This window comes from Cynocephalus volans, chromosome 16, assembly GCF_027409185.1.
Source record: "Cynocephalus volans isolate mCynVol1 chromosome 16, mCynVol1.pri, whole genome shotgun sequence".
Taxonomy (NCBI): Eukaryota; Metazoa; Chordata; class Mammalia; order Dermoptera; family Cynocephalidae; genus Cynocephalus; species Cynocephalus volans.
The window spans coordinates 48,164,215-48,185,446 of record NC_084475.1 but is presented as its reverse complement, the minus strand read 5'-3'; the positions used below and the strand labels follow the sequence as shown (position 1 = coordinate 48,185,446).

The window sequence follows — 21,232 nt, the reverse complement described above, 5'->3', positions numbered from 1 at the left end:
GTATTTGAAGGGGGAATTAAACCAGGCACCCATGTTTCTTCAGGGAGCCATCATTAATGGCTAAAAAGCCTGGAAGGTAAAGCTTCAGCATAACATAGACACTGTAAACCACTCTACTGAAACACTGCTACCACACTGCATTGAATCACGTGGCTGCAAACAAAGTGCCAGCAAACAAAGTGTAGGGCAACTCCAAGTAGAAACACTGCCAAACAGGCAAATTCTAAGTTTCAGCTCAAGGTCAGTAGTATATTATAAAATACGATTCAACATTTAGTACCTAGGCTTTCAAATGCATTAGACTGCCACTTTAACGTAGATCATGGTAAGGATAGGTCTGCCATTACTCTGCCATGTGACCCTAGGCAAGTCACATAACTTCCCTGAGCCTCAGTTTCCTCGTGTATAAAATCCAGTTGGACTATATGATCTCTAAGGTCCTTCCAGCTCTAAAAATTCTATGAGTCTATTACAATGTGTTTTGCAAGTACAACAGTGTCATTTTTATTACTTTTAAGAAAACTGAAAAATTTAGGTAAATCCAAGTTTAAAAAGCTCATCTTTCTAAATATCTTCAGTTATCTAAAGAACAGAATGACAGAAGAGTTTTGCTACCTAAAGTCCTAAAATCAGCCCTAAAATTCTTATATGGGTGCTTCATAGATGTCTAAGAATCGCAGAATCACTGAATTTTTGAGCTGGAAGGAAATTCAATTTTTGTTATTGCCTGATGGATTTTTGAGGTCCAGCCCTACCTTCTTTGATCCCCTGCTCTACTTGGCTCTCTGGTAACACAGACCTGGCTAGGCAGAACTGGCATTGACGCTAGGTCAGTGTAAAATGAATAGTTCAAAGTATGGGGAAATGAAAATAGTAGAGAAATGGCTATAGGAGAGAAGGGAGCAGTGGAAAATTTTAGTCACGTAAGTAGCTGATGCAGTTTTATTTAAAAATTGTTACTAATTATAAAATGGTATGTATGTTGTTTGATTCTATGTATTTATTAATATAAGTTAAATACATTTTCTTTTAGTGTATACCACATCAATATAGGAGATATTCCTTCAATTTTTCACATAATGACCGTTTTTCTGTCTTCCATTACCTCCGCTCAAAGTCAACTAAAAACCACATGGGAGCTGAAGTATGCTAGTAAAGTAAAAATAAAGAGAGTAGAAGTAAGGCAAAGAATTGTGGAGATAGAAACTAAAAGAAACCAATCCAAGAGTAGGCTCTGATATACCTAAAACAATTTTGTATCAAAGGGAGAAGGAAAACACTCAAGACTTTGAAACTATGTAAGCAAGTTTAAGAAACTTCAACTTATTGATTTTCCCAAACTAATTTTAATAGGTATCAAAATTCAGAACTAATTTCCATGTTAAATGCCAATTTATCAGAATTACTAAAAGAAACTGCTAATTTAAACGTGATATCAGAATGAGTAAACCAGAGCAAGATTAAATAATAATACTCTTATTAACAAAAAAGTTCTAGACTGATCACAAGTCAGAAATTTGGGTCCAAAGTCAGGTGATTGACCTTAGTGTGGTCCCATCAGGACTACATCGCACAGGGTACTAGTTGATATTACCACTTTCCATGCCTATGTAAATCCATGGAGCAAGATTTATACAAATAAGAGGCTGAAAGTAAAATAAACAGTTATCTTCAATGAGAGGATAAAACATAACTTCTAGTTCTTGAAACTACCAATAGACTTGACGCAGGTGGAGAGACTTTCTACATGAAGTGAAAAGAAGGAGAAGAGGAAAAGAACACAGAAAAGCAAGAGAGAGATGTGACAGTCAAAAAGGTTAAGAAGATTCTCAGTTTTCTGAAATAAGAGATGAAATATTTAAAAATCTGTTTCAGGTGATATGTTATCAAGGGCTAAGTCACTACTAATCAGTATATGAAGACTTACCTGTACAACATGCCAATGCCGATGTCCAAGTAAAGTGCTTAAACCCTGAGACTCTAAACCTCCATCTGCAAATGGGCTTTTTTCCCGACTGGGCTTATACTCAGAGTGTGCTGAAGAACTCCTAGGATTCTGGGTTTGTGAGGCTTCTCCACAGTTCAAGTACAAACGATCCTCCCCCTGAAGCAACACCTGTTCTTGACTACTCTAAAAGAGGGAAAGAGAAAAAAAGGGGGCAAAGGAGGAAAGCAAATAAAAATAACTCAATATTAGGTAGGGGAAAGTAAGTAATACAGTTGATCATTGACCTCCCTCGCAAATCTGCATATAACTTCCCCTGAGTTGTTACTTAAGTAATTAAGTACTTAAGGAGTTGGCCCTATGGAGCCCACACATATGAAAAGCCATCTATTTACAGGGTTCCACATAAGTGGACCCACGCAGTTCAAACATGTGTTGCTCAAGGATCAACTGTACACTGATTTAGTTTCATAACAGAAAATGTACCACATATCTCAATAATGATTTTCTTCACAGAAGGACTACATAATGATTCCATGCACTATTTAGAGAGAGCAAGCAATATTAATGATAACTTCTCAGTGCAAATAAAATCTTTGTTGAAGTATATTTTATCATATGGTTGTAATCATGCCCAGGTTTATGACTGCTATCTTATGACTGTATCTTTCATTACTATTCCAAAATGGCAATGCTATGGGAGATTTTTCCATCTGAAAAACTGGATATAAGTACTCACTGTTTACCGTCTATGAATTTGTTTCACAAACAGTAAAAGACATCTGGTTGGAGTTTGTGTATGCTCACCCATGTACCCACATGGCAAGAAGAGGGAGTGGATTAGGAATGGGGATAACTGGATGCTGGAGAATCTTCTAAACCACAGAGGAGGAGGAAGAGAAGCCTAAGTTGGTAGTTCTGGTTCAGAACAATTCAATAATCACTTGGTGAATGCCTGGTTAATGCCAAGGACTGTCACAGGTTCTCAGGATATCCAGACAAATAAGAGAGTTTCTGCCCTGGTTTTCAGTTAGGCCAGTCTTCTCAAAGGTAGGCAGAATATTAACTACTCAAATCAAACAGAGTGGAACTGTACCTGCTCCCTTTCCATTTTAGTCCAAATGCTGTTTTGACATCCAACTCAAGGGTGCTTTAAAATTATTATTTGGGATGGGGGAGGGAAGAAAGAAATACCCTATGCTCATTTTTCTGGGGATCCTTAATAATAACTGCAGTAAAGGGATCTGAGATCCAGATTATTTTCACATTCCTTCTCAATGTGTTGTAAGTTTTAATTAAAAACTTATTACATCAAATATCCATTAAAAAGCCACTGAGGGTAGGTATTAAGATATGTACTTATCTTAATTATTAAAAATGTATTACGTACTGACAATATATAATAGTAATATACATATTTCAATATACATTACTTTTATATATTATTTGATAAACATGAAGAGTTTATATTATAATTTGGGGCACTGTTTCCTCAATAGGTTCCTAGACAAGGTTTTCCTTAAAATTCATAGTTAAATAAGTGTGGGAAACATTGGCTTTTTATACAGCAACTCCTGGAGTTTCATCAGCATATTTAAAACTCTAGAGTCCTACAATAAAGAATTCTCTACAGCTTTAACTCCTTTATTTCATACTTAACATGAAAACATAATTTTATCCTATATACTGTTACTAATATCTTTCATAAGTAGTGCCTGGTGGAATATACTTTGTAGAATATTATTCACATAAAGACTAAAAAAAAAAGGGTAAAGCAGACCCTCTTCCTTGGGCAGTCTCCCCCTGGGACTTCCCAAAAGTAAACTAGATAAAGATTAAAATTTTCAAGTTATCCAAGTAAATATGTAAAACAATGCTTTCCCTCAAATTCCTTGTGGCCCTATGAAAAACAACAAAACAACAAAATCTGTTCAGAAATAAAATTCTGGTATTTATTTAACATAAACTAAAAGAAACACAAGAATCTTAGAAAATACACAAAAGATGACAGTGTGCCAATTTTAGGAGTATACTCACATACATGAGGGGTCTTCAAAAAGTTCATGGGAAGATTTGTATTATCTTTTAATTCCACTTTTCCATAAACTTTTTGAAGTATCCTCATATGTCTCATAAGGAAAGGTCTGAAATTCTAATATGAAAGACACTTAAAACAAACAAACAAAAAACCCCCCAGAGGTTTAAATACACTCACCATGCAAGGATTTACAGTGAGAACACTTTTGATAAACTGAAATAACAGAATGCTAGGTTGTTTAACTATACTCCTGAGGTCAGATCCAACTGAGATGTTTTGAGAATCGAATCCACTGATTACCCATAGGTGATAGCCTTCTGCACCCCAGCTCTTGGAGGGAAGAGGAGAGAGAAAAAAGTCAAAGCCATAAAAAGTTGTTGTTAACCTTCCCTAGCTTGAAGAATTAAATTCTGAAATAACCAATGATAGCATTATTAATGACTTCTGAAGGTTGGAAAAAACTGACAAACAACACAGATAAAAGTCACACCTTCCATTACATTTTAGCAATCTCTAGAGGCAACAATCATCATTGCTCTGTATCTAGAATAGTGAAAACACTACAACCATTCTTAGCTCCAATTTCAAGATCTCAATCCTAAGAAACACATACTGCTCTCTGTAACTTCTCCATTAATTTAGCTGCCTCTCAAACACAAAGAAATTACTTATAGAAGATAACCCAGGTCATGTAGTAGAAGCTTAGCAAAGAAGCATCTATAACAGCTGTGGTTTTACACAGAGCAGTGAATACTGGATTAGAATCTGTGAGACCAGAGCTTCATTACAGCTTGGATTTTTGTTATATTACCTTCACCAAGCTGTGTGGTTTCTCGGAGTATAAATTTCTTCCTCTGTAAAATGAGAAAGTTCAAATAAATTTCTCCCAGCCCATTCAGTTTTAATGTTCTATAAACAGATTCCATAATAAAAAGTTTTAAGATTAGTGATTCTCAATCTGCTAGCCAAGAAAATAATAGGGGGTCCATAAATTGTTGCAAAAGTTCAAAAGCTTAGTAGAAGTTTAAAATCTTCCCATGATAAAGTTGGATAAGCTAATTAAAATGCTTAGATTCTTAGTTTGTGACTGAAATATCAACATAGTGAGTCTGATAACACTGGTTGTTGAATGCCAATTAGAAGCTGTTAATCAAAACATTTTAAAAATGTAGGTGGGAAGAAATAAAGAGTCTTTGGTGTGAAAGGTTGGGAACCACTATTTAAGGCAACTATGGTGGTTTTCACTCCTAGAGAAACCCAAGATCAGAAAATGCCTTCCTCTGTGGAGCAAGAAGGAAGGGTAGTGAGTGATAAGACACATAGCCACTAATTTCACAAGGATGGTGTACACAGAGAGGCCACAGAAAGAAAATGTTTTTATGTAAAGACAGGGTTGTGTATCATTGCTTTCTACAAGAAACTCTTGACAATAGGTAATAAATTAAAATATAATTACATCAGTGACTATAATTCTCTTGACACACATTTATGGAAAATTTTAAAAATATGCTCAAGTAATGTACAAATGCATATCCTTCAGGTAAAATGCCCAATGAGCATTTTATTTTACGTTAAAAGAAATGAGGCCATGAGAAGTGTGCCAGTATGCTTTGGAAAAAGAAAGTCCTCTCTGAACAGTCATTATCTTTACAAAGATGACAGGGGCTTGCTGGACACATCAAAATAAAACTCAAATACTTGAAATCAGGCAGCCACCCAATTAAAAAAAATAACTCCCATCAAAGCAAGAATTATATAAGAAAGAGTCCTCTGAGACTCAAATAGCTTTGTGATTTTATCAGACCGACCTGAAAGAAAAAAAAGAAGAAAAATCCAAGTTTTTTACAGTATGCCAACTTTTTATAGAAAGTGCTTACCATAGAGTTGATTTTAAGGGGATCTTTTTTGGTACCATCAGACCTATAACTGAAGCAGAATAGAAACTTAATTTAGTACTACATTCTGATTATATATAATGCACATAATATTTAGCTTTAGTTTTTTAAAAATCAAATTGATTTGATCCTCCAAGACAGAAATACATAATAATGAATAAATATAAAACCATAGGCTAATACACCTAGGTACAGCTACATTTTTCCATGTCCAAGTGACTTCTTGACAGGGTCATGCAGTTTAGGAAAGTGTGCTCATTTCATCAGGACTGAGATTCAAGGTAGTATATGAAGCGTGCAGAGATATCAACCTACCCCTATCAACCCACTGGGTTAACCTACATTAATTAACCCAATGAGATAATGTAACTATCTACTTCCTAATAGTATTTACATAAATGGCTTACTGTTCTTATGAGATGATAAGCTACTTGAAAGCAGAACTATATCTGATTCAGCCTTTAATCTAACATGCTGTCATATATACAACAGGGTCCAATAAATAAACACATATTTATTGAATGAACAGTCAGCTTTAAGAGAATGGCTGTATGGAGAATAAATACATTCTGAACAAATTAATTCTGAACCTTACAAATTGTTTTGGGGTAAGAGTCAAATAAGGCAAAAAGGGTAGCTCTACGACACAAGGTTTCTGTATGGATGTATTATCTGATAAAAAATGAAGTTATTTTATCTAAAATTTGTCTTTATTGACTCACGCAAAATCTCCCCCGAGTGTACAAATCAGCTGGGCTCCAAACACACTCCATAAAGAAAGGCCTCCATATTCCCAGGTTACTATTATAACACTATTGTCAGGAGACCATCTGATCAATTTAACAGCTCCTGTTTTGTTCCAAATGTCTGTTAAGAAACAGTGAGAAGAGTTAAAAATAAATGAATGCTTCAGAAATCCTTAGTATTTTTTAGTCTATATCTTCAAAACTAAATGAGCAGAAAGACATGACTGCTTCAAATAATGAAATAACTCCTACTCATTTAGGGCTACTTAAAATCAATAAGGCCATTAGTCTTGACCTGATCTAAGCAGAGCAAACTCAATGCATAAGTGATTTATAAGAAATGAAAGCTGTTTGCCACTATTAGCTTAAATAACTACAACTGTATAATCTTAAAAGTTTTTGGCTTTGTGCAAGTCAGTTTCTGTAAAATGGGGATAAAGTTGCAGCAAAAACTGTCCTTAGAGAAAAACATATGTGGGCCTTTAAAAAGGCTATGCAATGAGAATGATGAAAATCTTAGCAAATTTCTATTTCTGACAGTACAGCAAATGATACCCTGAATGAGTCTCCACACTGAAACTACTAAGATGTTGAACAGAATACTCAAACACCTCAAAACAACCAAAATTTCTGAGACAAAGTGCTTTTGCTCTGAATTTTTCTGCCAAACCCTGGAGATCTTGACTTCTAGCTCTGAAGACTAACAGCATGTGAGGGACAGGAGATAAAGATCAGAGCTTGCACAAGACAGGGAATCTAACAAAAGATACCCACGTAAAAGCTGGGACTACAAAGGGCTACATTCATGGCATAAGGAAGAATGAGAAAAAAACTGCTATGTAGAAGGAAAAGAAATAGCAAGGAACACTTTCATGTTCTATCCACAGTACCGAATGGAAAATAAATCTCCTCTGATAACGGGCAGCCACAAGTCAGCCCCCATCCTGATTTGTAATTTGTGTAATTAGTGTGGTTCAAAAAAAATCTCAAACAGAGAATACAAGGTAAAGGGTTCCGGATTGATGCGGTACTCCCAGATGACCAGCAGAAACAAACACAAATACTCTCTGGAAGAACTCAAATGTAATCCAGGTCTCAAAGCATTCACACAAATATGAGTAAGTTTCAAGGAAGATAACCAGCTCTCAGTCAAAAATCCTAAAACACATAAACAAACAAGTGAGAATCCAAAGAACCAAAACATAGCAGAAATAGACTCAAAAGGGCTTCAGATATTAGGATTATATAATATTGTATATTTATACAAAATAAAACAACCATGCTTTTTATAGCCAAAGAAATAAAAGATTAAAACTAAGAGCAGGATGTATACAAATTGGAAATAGAGCTATAAACCTTTTAGGGAAAAAAAAAACAATAACTGAAATAAAAAACTCAATGGGCAGGTTAAGCAACATACTAGGCATAATTGAAGAAAGAATTAGCCCAAAATTAGATATTAAAAAATTTTCCAGAATGCAGTCTAGAGAAACTAAGAAATTAAAAAAATCTAAAAGCCAGGTTAAGAAACATGAAAAAAAGTACAACACATGAATCATGCCTCACTTATTGGTAGGGATACATTGTGAGAAATGCATGTTAGGCAATTCCATCATTACGAGGAGATCAGAGTGTACTTACACAAACCTAGATGGTATAGCCTACTACATACCTAGGCTATACTTTTATATGACTGGCAGCACAGTAGGACTGTTTTCATCAGCATCACAAACACATGAGTAATGTGCTGTACTACAACATTATGACAACTATGACATTACTAGGCGATAGGAACTTTTTGTTTACGTGATAATCTTACGGGTAGATCCAGCAAACCTGGATCTCAAGAAGGATTTTAAAAAACACAGAAAACAAACAAACAAAACCAACAAAAGTCTTCACCTTCTATATCACAGAGAAACTGCAGAACACCAAAGACAAAGAGAAAAGACTAATCTCCTGAAAAAGGAACATACTTGACTGGCAACTTGGAAACCCAATGACACTGGAACAACTTCTTCAATGTATAAAAATAAAATAATTGTCAATCCAAAATTGTATACCAACCCACAGGGGCAAAATAAATACATTTCAGGCCAAAAAAAGAAAAAAGTGGAGGAATAGAAAAAAAATTATTATAAAAGAAAAAAATATTATATCAAAAGATATACAGTGTTGATATTGTACTGTTGTTATATACAATCCTGGAAAGGTCACTGGCCTCAGCTTAAAAAACAGATTGAGTCATTCAGCACATCTCTACTATGTGCCTCTCACTGAGCTGAACTAGCTTGGTGTAAAGAGATGGAGATACAGTATAGGAGAGGAAAAAAGACCAGTAAGCTAGTAAGTTCAATAAAGCCTTATAGATACTAAAAATACATCATATGCAGGGTATAATGGAGCACAGGAGAGAACAGTATTCTAGTTAGCTCATAAAAACAGATTTCATTTGAGCTTGTCTTGAAAGATGAATGTATACCCTCCATGTAGAGAGAACAGTGTGAGAATCAAAGGTATCAAATAGCATGGAGGTAGTTGAGGGTCTGCAGGTAGTTTGGTCAAGCTAAGTAAAACTTAAGACTACAGCTCCCAGCCTGTGAGCCAAGGTATCCCCAAGCAGTGCAAAGAACTTATAGGAAGTGCCATGAAATAATATTCAAGAGAAATAGAGTGACACACAACATCTGTTGTACACAATGCAAACTTCTAGCTGCAGGTAGTCCAGTTGCAAATCATTTTAATGTTACATCTTTGTGAGGATAGGTTTTCAGGAGTTGCTTTGATAAAAGTTAAGTGTTCTGTTAAAATCAATGTGGAAATGTGGGTTGTTGTGCTCAATTTGACTCTAAGGTTTGAGGAACTGTGCAGTGTCCAAAAGACACAAATAGTCCATTAGTAAAAAATTGTGTTTAAGAATGAAATAAAAATATTATTTTCTTTCCATTTATGGGTATTTTATTTTGAAAATGCTACTCGGTTGTTAGGATCTAGACACTTACTAAGTTGTTTAGATGTAAGTACTTAATAAACAGAAGTTTTGGCATTTCTTTCAGCCTAGGGATACTGTGTAAAAATGATAGAGACACTAAGCAGAGTGAAGAAACAAAGACAGAGATATCTGGCAGAAAGATACACGTAGTAGGCACTGTTCATTGGTTAATCCAAAACTACTCTCATCTTCCTTCTCCCTTGCCCTCTTCTGCCATATAGGCTTGGAAAAGGTAACACTTTTAAAATTTTACTTGAAGCCTAAGGTAGCCATGTGACATACTTAGGGCCAATTAGAAGTAAGTGGAAGACAGCTGGAGCAGGTAGGACGTGAGAATGCTTCTGGGAAAGCTTTTGCTTTCCTGATCAAAAAATTGATATATACTGCTTTTTCCTTTCTTCTTAACTGAAATGCAGAAGTAATGCTAGGAGCTACCTTGAGACCATGAGGAAAGGTCAAATGAAGGTCAGCAGCAGTTTACCTTTGGATTTCTTGCTATTTGAGAAAATGAATCCTATTTGTTTAAGCCATAGTAAACTGGGCTGTTAGTTTCAGCCAAAAGCATTTCCAATGACAAAAAGAGTTTAGAATTAATCCTGTGGACAGTGGAGATTCACTAAAGAGTTTGTAAAGAGACTTTTGTTTATTGCTGTGTATCCAGCATTCAGAACAATGTCTAGCATAACTGGAAGTATAAAATAACAGAGGCCAGGGCAGGCCGGTGGCTCACTTGGTAGAGTGCGGTGCTGATAATACCAAGGCCATAGGTTCAGATCCCTATATAGGGATGGCCAGTTAGCTCACTTGGGAGAGCATGGTGCTGACAACACCAAGTCAAGGGTTAAGATCCTCTTACTGGTCATCTTCAAAAAAAAAAAAAAAATTAAAAACAAAAAACAAAAAAAAACAGAGGCCAAGAAATTAGGGAAGAGACTATATAGTAAAGTCTGAACAAGGAATAAAGGGGCTAAAACTAAGTAAGGATAGAAAGGACTGAATGAAGGGATGAAAGAATTATCCCAGGAACTTCTCTAAGTCACACAGAATATTGTTTTATGTTCTCATACTATTTGATCTATAGTATGTATCGATATCCTTTAATTTAAAATCAACATTTGCTATACATGGCACTACCAATACATTAAAAATGTTTTAAAAAATACTCACCAGGATACTGTTTTGCTGTTAGCTCTAATTTATGAGACAGCAGCATGGCTCCAGTGGTGTTATCTATTGTATAAACCTGCACACAACCACTGTGAAAACAAAAAAACTTTTAGTGTAAAAAGACAAACACAAATTCAAAAAGCATTATTATGGGAATTCTATTTCTAGATATTGAAAACATTCAAAACACAGTGGTTAAATATATTTGTGGTAAAATTACAGCAAATAGCTAATACACAAAAATTTCAGATTAGTGACTATGCTGGTGGAGAAAGGGAATATCAAAGAAGAGGGGCAAACAGGAGGCTTCATCAACACTGACAATGTGCTATTTCTTTTGTTGGATGGTAATTTACACAATTTTCATTTTATTATTTTTCATATTATATAAACATTATGTATGATATTTTACGTATGTGGTATATATAATTACTTCATTTAAAAAAATTTCCAAGGGTCAAATTTATGAAGGGCCAGGAACCAAACTTATGAAGGGCCGGAAACCAGAAATCTAAACTACATTTCAAAATTGAGCAATAATCATTTAAAAATCCCATTTTTTCTTATGGAGCTACTCTTAGTTCAAAAATTTAACAAACATCCGGTATTTGAAAATTAGGTGCCTCCCTCAGTCACATTATTTATCTAACATTATTATAACGAAAATGAGAAACAAATGTTTTTAATCCAAGGTTGCTTTTGCACATATCGGATAACACTGGTTTATAACTGCCATAATGTTCTGGCACTGGATGTGTGTTCCTTCATGGTAGAAGTTCAAGGGTTTCCCCACAGCAGCTCTGGTCAATTCTCAGACAAGTCCTACTATTCTCAAGGATTAGGACTGGGACTAAGTAAAATACCTGCAATAGTAGGCTGCCTGAAGTTGTCCCATGGCTCACCATTACTCTGTTTCTGTTTTAACTCCTTTTTCTCTGTTTCACTTTGGAAAATTTCTCCTGTTATGTTTTTCCAAATTTATTAATATTTTCTTCTGCAATGTCTAATCTCTCATTAATCCCATCCAGTGTATTTTTCATCTCCAACACCATAGTTTCGTTTGGGTCTTTTTATATCTCTCATGTCTTAGTTTAATATCCAAAAGGGACCCTCTACAGCTATCTGGAGTTCTCTCTTTGTGCCACACTATCCTCTTTGTTGTCTGTCCTGTGAACTCTAGCTGCCTTGGTCTCCCCACACTCTCATTACCACATATAGTCATGTGCTGCCTGATGACGTTTTGGCAAACAATGGACCATATATGCAACAGTAGTCCCATAAGACAATAACAGAACTGAAAAATTTCATTACCTAGTGACACTGCAGCCATCATAACATTGTAATTGTAATTACTTTTTCTAAAAATTAAAATTAGTGTAGCCTAAGTATACAGTGTATATAAAGTTTACAGTAGTGTACAGTAATATTCTAGGCCTTCACATTCACTCATCACTGACTCATTGAGAGCAACTTCCAGTCCTGCAAGCTCTATTCATGTTAAGTGCCCTATACAGGTGTACCATTTTTTTTTTTTTATCTTTTATACTGTATTTTTACTTTACCTTTTCTATGTTTAGATACATTTAGACACACAAATACTTACTATTACAATTGCCTACAGTATTCAGTACAGTTAACATGCTGTACAGGTTTGTAGCCTAGGAGCAATAGGCTATACCATTAGCCTAAATGTGTAGTAGGCTATACCACGTAGGGTTGTGTAAATACACTCTATGATGTTCCCACAATGACAAAATCGCTTAACGACGCATTTTTCAGAGCCTATCTCAGTTGTTAAAGCAATGTATAACTCTACTCAACTCAGATTCTGTCTCCCTGTCCCTGTGCTGCACCCTGGAAATACTCTCAAAGTAATAAAAGCTTGGCCAGTTGTACAGCCCATTTTGTTTCTCATCTTTCAGGGATCACTGTCCTTTGTTGCCTCATGTCTCATGTCTTGACTTCAAAACAGATGTTTCATATTTTTGTCCATTTTCTTGGTTGATATAGGTGGGAGGGAAAAATTGAATCGTTATTCCATCTCAGTCAGAAGCCAACTATCCAGGAAAAGATTTCTTCCCAGACTACCTGCCCAACTAAACAGATTATCTCTTACTGAGAGATAGCACTAAGTGGCTAGCAAGTATTTAACTGTTTTTGCTTTGCATCTGACAATTGTCAGCTGCTGGGTTGCAAAGATCTAACAAGTCAGTGAGGAATACAAATATTTTTAATATAAAAAGTAGATGTTAAATCACTACTTATAAAAGACTACCAATTTTTTCATTAAAAAGACACTACTTACTAATCCTAAAGCAAAAAACATCTCTCCCATAGAGATATGGCTATTGTCACCATAAGTGATCAAATTTAGCATCATTAATACTAGGACAACTTGACATTGCTAAATGATGCCATAAAAAGTACACATCATCTATGACAAAAACGTTTAGCCAGAATCTAATCAAACCTTTAAATATAAAGGTAAGAGTTAGGTTGTTCAATACTGATTCTCTGTAAACTGGCATCCTAAAAGAAAGCTGCCTTCATACAGAACTCTAAGGACACCAGCTACAGCTTAATGTACAAGGCAATTAATCCCGGTAAGTGCTGGCAGGTTAAGGCTAGAAGCCACTGATTTGTTATATCATACAGTTTACAATCACAAAACTTTAACCCTAACCCATGAACATACCAGAAGGAAGGGCTGCTGGTCTCCCAACTAATGAAAACTGAGGTGACTGAAAAGCTATTAAACAAGACTCTACCTTCATTGTCCTGGGGAAAGGACTAATACTTCCCAGTCATGTACCTTATAAGCCCGTAGCCTAGGGATGGAGCACCTCTTCTGGATTTTAACATTGGCCTTGCTAGACCCCTGGCTACTAGCCCTGAATGCAGGCAATGTGGAAACTGCACACTTGCCACTGTTCCTGTCTTAGAGCTTTCTCTAAATGCTATTCAAAGCCTGATGTGTGAGCTTCTCAATCATTTGACTGTATTTATTCAACAAGAACCAGCTTCCAGGATAGTCATTATAGGTGTTAGAGAAACTACCTAAATGCCATCATGAGGAAACAATGAGGCAAATCTAGAATGTAGGACATTCTATAAAGAATTGACTTGAATTCTTAAAAAAAGAAAAAGTCAATGCCATAAAAAAGTATAAGGACTGTTTAAGTAAAAGGTGACTAAAGAGAAATAATAACGAAATATAATTCATGAATCTTGATTGATTCTAGTTGGAACAAAAGAGCTATAAAATACATTTTGGTGCGCCAACTGGGTTAATTTAAGTATGAATTGGAAATCAAATTCTATTAGAGATTTATCATTATCATCTCATGTGTGATAAAAATATTGGGTTTATACTAGAGAATGTCTCTTTTTTTGTAAACCAAGAGATAATATCAACAGCAAAGCAGATGTGATTTATCATATATTCGTACACTGGAACAGTACTTATAAATCAATAAAAAAATGATTACAACTACTGGCAAACAACACAGATAAATCTTATAATGTTCACTGAAAGAAAACACAAAACATAAAATATGATTCTATTCATATAAAGTTCATAATTAAGTAAAACTAAAGTATGTTTCTCAGGAATGTATACATGGGAGGTGAAACTGTAAAGAAAAATTAGTGGTTATCACAAAGGACAAAAAATTGGTTAGTGAATGGGTCAAGGAGGGGATAGGAGCTGTGATTACGAAATAGCAGGAGAAGAGCTTATGACAGGCTAGCAATGTTCTATTTCTTATCCTAGTTGTGAATAGATGGGTATTTGTATTACAATTATTTGTCAAACTGTGAATGTCTGGATTACACACTATTCTGTACATATGTTTTTATCTCATAATATGAAAGTTGAAAAGGATATTATAAACCTTATGCCCAAAACTTTGACAGTGTATATGAAAGAAACCAATTCCTAGAAAAATATAACTTAAGACAGAAAATTTTAAAAACTGAACTGAATGAGTAGTCCAAAAAATGCCCAAAAAGAAAATTCCAGGCTCACATGGCTTCCTTGGCAAATACTAGTACATTCAAAGGTGAACAGAGAAGAGAAAGACAGAACACTTCCTCAGCTTGTTTTATGAAACAAGCATAATCCTGGTTAAACAGGAGAGTAAGAAAAAGAAAAATTATAGGCAGAATATACTCATGAACATGGATTTAAAAATTCTAAACAAAATGTTAGCAAATCAAATCCATAAATATAAAAAAAACTATGCTTTCCCTTCTTTCTTATACTAAGTTAAACTTACTTATATTTCTACATTTAACTCCTCAGTGAGAAGCAGTGTGTTGAGAATAAGTCAAGGATGAGGATTCTTCACTTTACAAAGAGATGACTGAGAGTGTAGTAACGAAGGTGGTGATGTATAATATATGAATGACTTATACTAAAAGAAACATCTTTGATACTTAACGGGTGGAGATTATGTGGCTAGAGACTATACCATCGCATATTCTATTTAACCACAAGTCACATTTCGAGGGCAAAATGAAACTTTATATTTAGAAAACAGTTTTGAAAACTAAAAAAGCACAATACACATTGCAAGGCACTACTATAACTGATACAATCTTTTTATTTGATCTAAAATATAAATTCAAAGTCAGGTATCTTTGGTTTCTAAAGTATCATAAAGTGCTTAGAACTGTGCCTGGTAGACACAGGACAGACACAAAGGTATCTTGTTGAATGAATAATTTTATTCAAATTTATTTCTAAAACCTCCATTATATGAATTAAAGCAAGAAGCTGATTTTATGTGTGAGCTTTAAATTTGCTCATTAACTAAGGCACACCCACTAATTCGGAAGCAATGTCAACACTGATGTTTCATAAAGAAAGGATTATTAAAAGAAGGAAAAAATCTTCCAGATCCTCTTTTAAACAATAAAGAACCTAAATTTTAACTGATCTATTCTTTTTAACTTCTAACTAAATTTCCTGATATTGAAAAGATTACTTTTACAAACTGAAATAATCAACCTACAAAATCTATCCTTCACTTTACTTCCATATAATAAAACACTTTTAGATTTTATATTAAGGCTGATACATAAATTATGGATAGGCATGATCGAGTTTACAAGTGTGTTAAGAACATCTTACATTGAAAAAAACATTATTTTGGGCAATAACTTAAAAATCCAGATGTCTATATCAATTACCTCGCACAACCAAATGCCATTAGTCGATATTTGTTATTTACTGCTACACATGTTCCGTCAAGAACATCTTGTGGCCAAACTCCATGAAGCTGCTATAATAAAGAAAAATTGTTAAGGCTTAAAAATCATTCCCCCTAATTTACTGTAATCAATATAATTCTCCTTCAATAAACATACAGTCTCAAACAAGGCTTTATTTGGTTTCATCTGCATAGGAAAATATCCTATCAGGACTACTATCTGAATATTCTCCCTTAAAATGTCAAACTTTCCATTAACTGGCTCAATAAATATTCTTCAATAAGCTCAGTCCAGAGCTAGTTAATCTATTTACAAAACACTGAAAAATGAATATTCAATCCCCTAACTCAAATTAAATAAAGATGACATTCTTGTTAGAATATAATTATAAATGCAATTTCTGCCTCTTGATAACAGAAATTGCATTTAACTTGCTTATATTATTATATTATTATACTCATCACTTTGTACATAGTGTTTAACTTCTCAATCAGTAGAAAGAAACCGTATTTGGTCTTTTAGAAGCAATCCATGACTTGCCAATTGCTTACTATTCTCTATTATTCCCATGCTTTATAGTATAATGGTTAATAGCATGGCACCTGGCATCCTGACATAACAGCTCTGGTCTGCCTTCACTTTCTAAAATGATTATTCCAAACTTCAGCTTTCTTATCTGTCACTTACTTACCTCTGAGGGTTTTCAAAGATTAAATACACACACGTAAACTACTACATTAGTGCCCCTCTTGATTACTGTACCCTCACCTGTATCACAAAAATAACCACTATCCAGACTTACTCAGTAATCATATCCTTCTTTTCCTTTGAACCATTATCACTTAAACATGCATTTATATATGCTCTAATTTAGGATTCCCTACATTTTTATCTTCTCTTTAATTTTACATCATGTAGTCTTTTGTGTCTGTCTGCTTTCACTCAACATGTTTGTGAGATCTGTGTTGTCACATATACCTAGTTTGTTCATGTTTGCTGTAGACTCAAACACTTGGCTTTGCTTACTGGGTCTCTGGCCTCCCCTAGCCTGACAGTTCTTCACTATTTGGTTAGCTTTCCAAAACCTTCAAACATATTAAAAAAATGTTTTCCCCAACTTTTCTAGTCCTCAGTAGGAGGTTTTGTCCTAATTCCTAGTCTTACTGAAGGATTCCGAACAGAGGAGTGGCATAATCTGACATAAACTAAATGGCATTTAACAGATGGGTTATTTCCCAATTATCAGTAATACAAATGTACTATTTTCTTGTTCATTTATATTTTCTATTTATAACTTATTTAATAAAGTGCCTTTTTTTTTGAATCTTTAGTTTATTGGAAAAATTTATTTAACCACATACTAATATGAGAATATGAGTATATTTTGTTCAAACTTGAAAGTACTGAGAAAAGAGACAATCACTTTTTAGCCCTAATATTTTTGTTTTCTGTATTAATATTTAAGTCCCAAATAAAATTACAAACATACATGCACCTTGTAAAAAAAATTAATTTTTCAAAAGTTTATTTTTATTATTCCTATATTGACATGTTATCATAAATGTATTATTTGGTACCTTACTATTAATAAAGTTGATAACAGAAAATATTTATTAGGAATATAAAAGCTGATACCAAGTAGAAAACAACGAAAGGCGTTTTAAAACTTAAAATCCTTTCCAGTTAAAGACAGCATACAGAATAACAGAAAAGATTTCTTTTTTCAAAAAACATAAACTGGCAAAGACAAAGAATGGGAGAGGAGACAGCATCAGAAAATTTTGGAAGCTGCAAAGCATATGCACAAGAAGAATCTTTAACTGGTAGTAAAGAATGCTGAGAAACAGCTAAATTACACTGCAGGGTCCATGAAGAGCTTCAGAATTCAGGTGTCTCTGAGAGGCTGGATTAAAAGCAGTAGGAATGGTTCGAAGCCTATTTAAAAAGTAGCTGAGTCCTCTCAGAACACCTCCCCAATGCTGACCAGCCTAGAAATACCTCATCTCCATTCCAACAGAAAACTAGACATTTTACTTTGGAGTGAAACAAAACCCAGATGTCTATGGACCACACTGAAAACAGGGATAGAAAGTGAAAGTCCACACCTAGAATTTGGACCCTCTGTCCTAACACTTCCATGTTGAGGGGTTAGAAATCTTGATTCTCCTTTAATCTTAGAATAGGATTCTTAGGTAAATGCATGCATGGGGCTAAAGCCCTTGAGCAGAGGACAACAGTCCACAGATACGTTTGGCAAAAGCCATCTAATCAATTCTAATCACTGTTTAGGGATGGGATTGTGTACTTTGACTATTTTAGGTCGCTGGTTTGATTCCTGGTTTGATTCTGGCTGGAAGGACTATTGACTATTTAACCTACTGATTGTTCTTAAGATATGCTAAGGAAACTGCTTGAATGCTGTTTAAATATGCTAAGGAAATCACTGTGGAGAAGTATGTGGAAAAGAAAATGTTTGTTACGGACAAGCTGTTTGGTGGATTGACTTAGCTTTCTACAAATTGCATTCTGGAATGCCACATTGTTAATTTTACTGCTATTACTAGTTTCAGTTGTTTAAAGCTATACTTAGCCATAATTTACTTCTGCAACACTGCCTGTTTTTATGTCCTTCTTTGATGATTGAATCAACTGATTTTTCTTGTGAAACTTCCTTGTCTTGTCAATAAAAAGACAGGCTGGTTTTGAATCGGGGCTGCTGCTACCCTGATGGGCTGCAGTCCCTCCAGGCCTTATTCATGTTACTTTGAGTAATTCTTTCTTTTTTTCATCTCGGTTACACAGAGGGAAGTGTAACACTTCCATAACTCAACTCTCAGAACATTGGGGTAGCCAGGTATATATCCTCTGGAAAGAAGTAGGAATCTTTTCTATGAAACACTGGAGACAGAAAGGAGAGGGGAAGGGAACACAAAGGAGGAAAGAGGGAAGGGAATAAATCTAAAAATAGGGGGCTCCCAAAGAAATAACCTAGTCATCTCATCCTATGGTGAAGACCAACAAAACTCAAGAGTTTTCAATGAATTCAATTTTATTTTGGATTTGTCACAGCAGCCAAATCCATATATTAACTATTCATATATTAATTAACAATTAGCTATCAAAGGATCCTATATAAATAAAAGAGTAAAGGAATCCTCAGCATAGTGATAAAAAGCCAAAAAATACAGCTGTGTTAGAAGTGTACAGCAAGCAACCAGTCCAGTTTGGAGTAAGCCAGAAGGCTCCAAGAGCAATTTCTTCAAGAAGATGAAATGGATAGAACACCTAATGTTCTGAAAGACTTGAAAGGGTATTTACACAGTTGGCAGACAGTTTTGGGTTGAGTAAGTGTTAATACATAAAAACGAAGCAATGTAAAGAATAAAGCAATTATTAATTCCCAATGGGAGGGAAAATCTGTAAGAAAGGAAAAATAATCATAACATCCTACATAGCTCAGGTACTAGCAGGGTTTATATATCAGTAAAAATAAACAATGAACAGTAACCGAATTAAAATCACAGTAACAATATTAAGACGGGAAGAATATGTGTTTATGGTGGGAGCGGGAAAGAGGGAAATAAATGGTCCTTTTCCACAGCAGAAAGTCAATAAACACAGCCTAAAAACTGAAAATTAAAGGAAAACTCATAGTAGTGGAGATAAATATCAAAATAACCAATAAAGGAATAAAAAGTAGTTGCCTCAGAGAATGGAAATCGAGCATGAAGAGAGCAGGGAGGACAACAGCATTCCTGATAGAATTTTGTTTATTTACACTAATCATATGCATAGTTTGATTTAAAAATTAATTAACAACAACCCCTAAAATCTTATAGGAATACAAAAAATGGAAAGGGATTTAATAACAAAGAGTAAAATCAATACATGTATAATAAAGAAAATAAACACTCAAGCCATACCTCTGCAGTAAATCTACTTGACACAGGTGTAATAAATCCAACTTTACCATCATTAAACACAACAGCAAACCCATCAAGTGTGGCACAGTATTCCATGTCTCTAATGTGCACATCGGAAAAGCCCAGGAATGAACCTACTGATAAGAAATAAGAACATGAAGTGGGATTATAAATACACTAAATTATTCTCACATTTTTCTTGCCAACCCTATAAGGATAGTTAAAAGGGCAAAAATACTACCTAACCTAACAACGCTAAACAAACTACCCTTTCCTAGTGAATGACTCTTTCTCCCCCCTTGTATAACCAATTCCAAAGGAAAAAGAAATCAATGTTCATCCATAGAAAATATCTAACTACATTACATCAAATATTAAATTGATTCTACCTCGTGTAGAAAGTATAATTACCTCTAGATGACTGCAGATCTACTGAAAAGGGTACTGTGCAAAGATTAATGGCTTTCCTTCCATTTGTCATTCCTTCCCAGTGAATAAGATGAAGAAGTCCATCAGAAGTAGCAACCAGGAGATCCTCCAGCACAGACTGCAAACTGTAGGGAAGAAAGCAACTTACAATCAATTAACTTTTAAGAGAACACACTGGGAAAACAATGAGTATGAATATAATTGCTTTAGAGAACACCCATGCAAAAAAAGGTCATGAAACCACTTACAAAACATCTCCATTTATCTGCAATTTAGCTATGTAGCAGATTTACCTATGTATAATTCAATATAGAATCAGAAATTCCAGAAAAAAATGAAAGACTATGGGCCAAGTCACAAACTTGGTTAATTGAGTTAAAAACTAGAAACAGTGAAACAGAAGATTAAAAGATGGAAGAAGTAATAGCTGACAAGGAAAAGAGGCAGAGAACCCATAAAAAGAACAGACCTAATAACAGGATGACAATTTGGAACAATGGAGTGTCACGGTAACAATCCTTTAGTACTGTCCAACAGAACTTTCAATAATGATGGAAATGCTCTACGATCTGTAATATCCAATAACGGTAGCCACCAGCTACCTGTAGTGACTGTACACTTACAATGTATATATTACATATATATCTATATATATATAGATAGATATACACATACTATGTCAATGTATACTATGGCTAGTGTAACTAAATAAATGAATTTTTAATTTTATTTATTCTTCATTAATTTAAATCTAAATAATTTCATGTAGTGTCTATTGTAATGGAAAACGCAGTTCTATACTGATGTATTTCCCAGGTATCACCAAGTCTCACATTGTTCATTCATTTAGCAAACGTTTATTGAGCCCATGCTGTGACAGGTG

General features: G+C 34.6%; 1 protein-coding gene across 4 annotated transcripts in view; it reads right to left on the bottom strand.

Moving 5' to 3' along the window:
* Positions 1-21,232, bottom strand: part of RIC1 (RIC1 homolog, RAB6A GEF complex partner 1) — a 143,632-nt gene that overhangs the window by 29,773 nt on the left and 92,627 nt on the right. For 2 of the 4 annotated variants that reach the window (XM_063081451.1, XM_063081454.1), the window contains 8 exons: positions 20,332-20,474; positions 19,921-20,057; positions 15,977-16,068; positions 10,784-10,872; positions 6,601-6,745; positions 5,861-5,909; positions 4,161-4,313; positions 1,928-2,131 (listed from right to left, as the gene is read on the bottom strand). In XM_063081451.1, the coding sequence (XP_062937521.1) occupies positions 1,928-2,131; positions 4,161-4,313; positions 5,861-5,909; positions 6,601-6,745; positions 10,784-10,872; positions 15,977-16,068; positions 19,921-20,057; positions 20,332-20,474 (1,012 nt within the window). The remainder of the gene's footprint in view (positions 1-1,927; positions 2,132-4,160; positions 4,314-5,860; positions 5,910-6,600; positions 6,746-10,783; positions 10,873-15,976; positions 16,069-19,920; positions 20,058-20,331; positions 20,475-21,232) is intronic. The other 2 variants (XM_063081452.1, XM_063081453.1) reach the window with 2 other exon arrangements.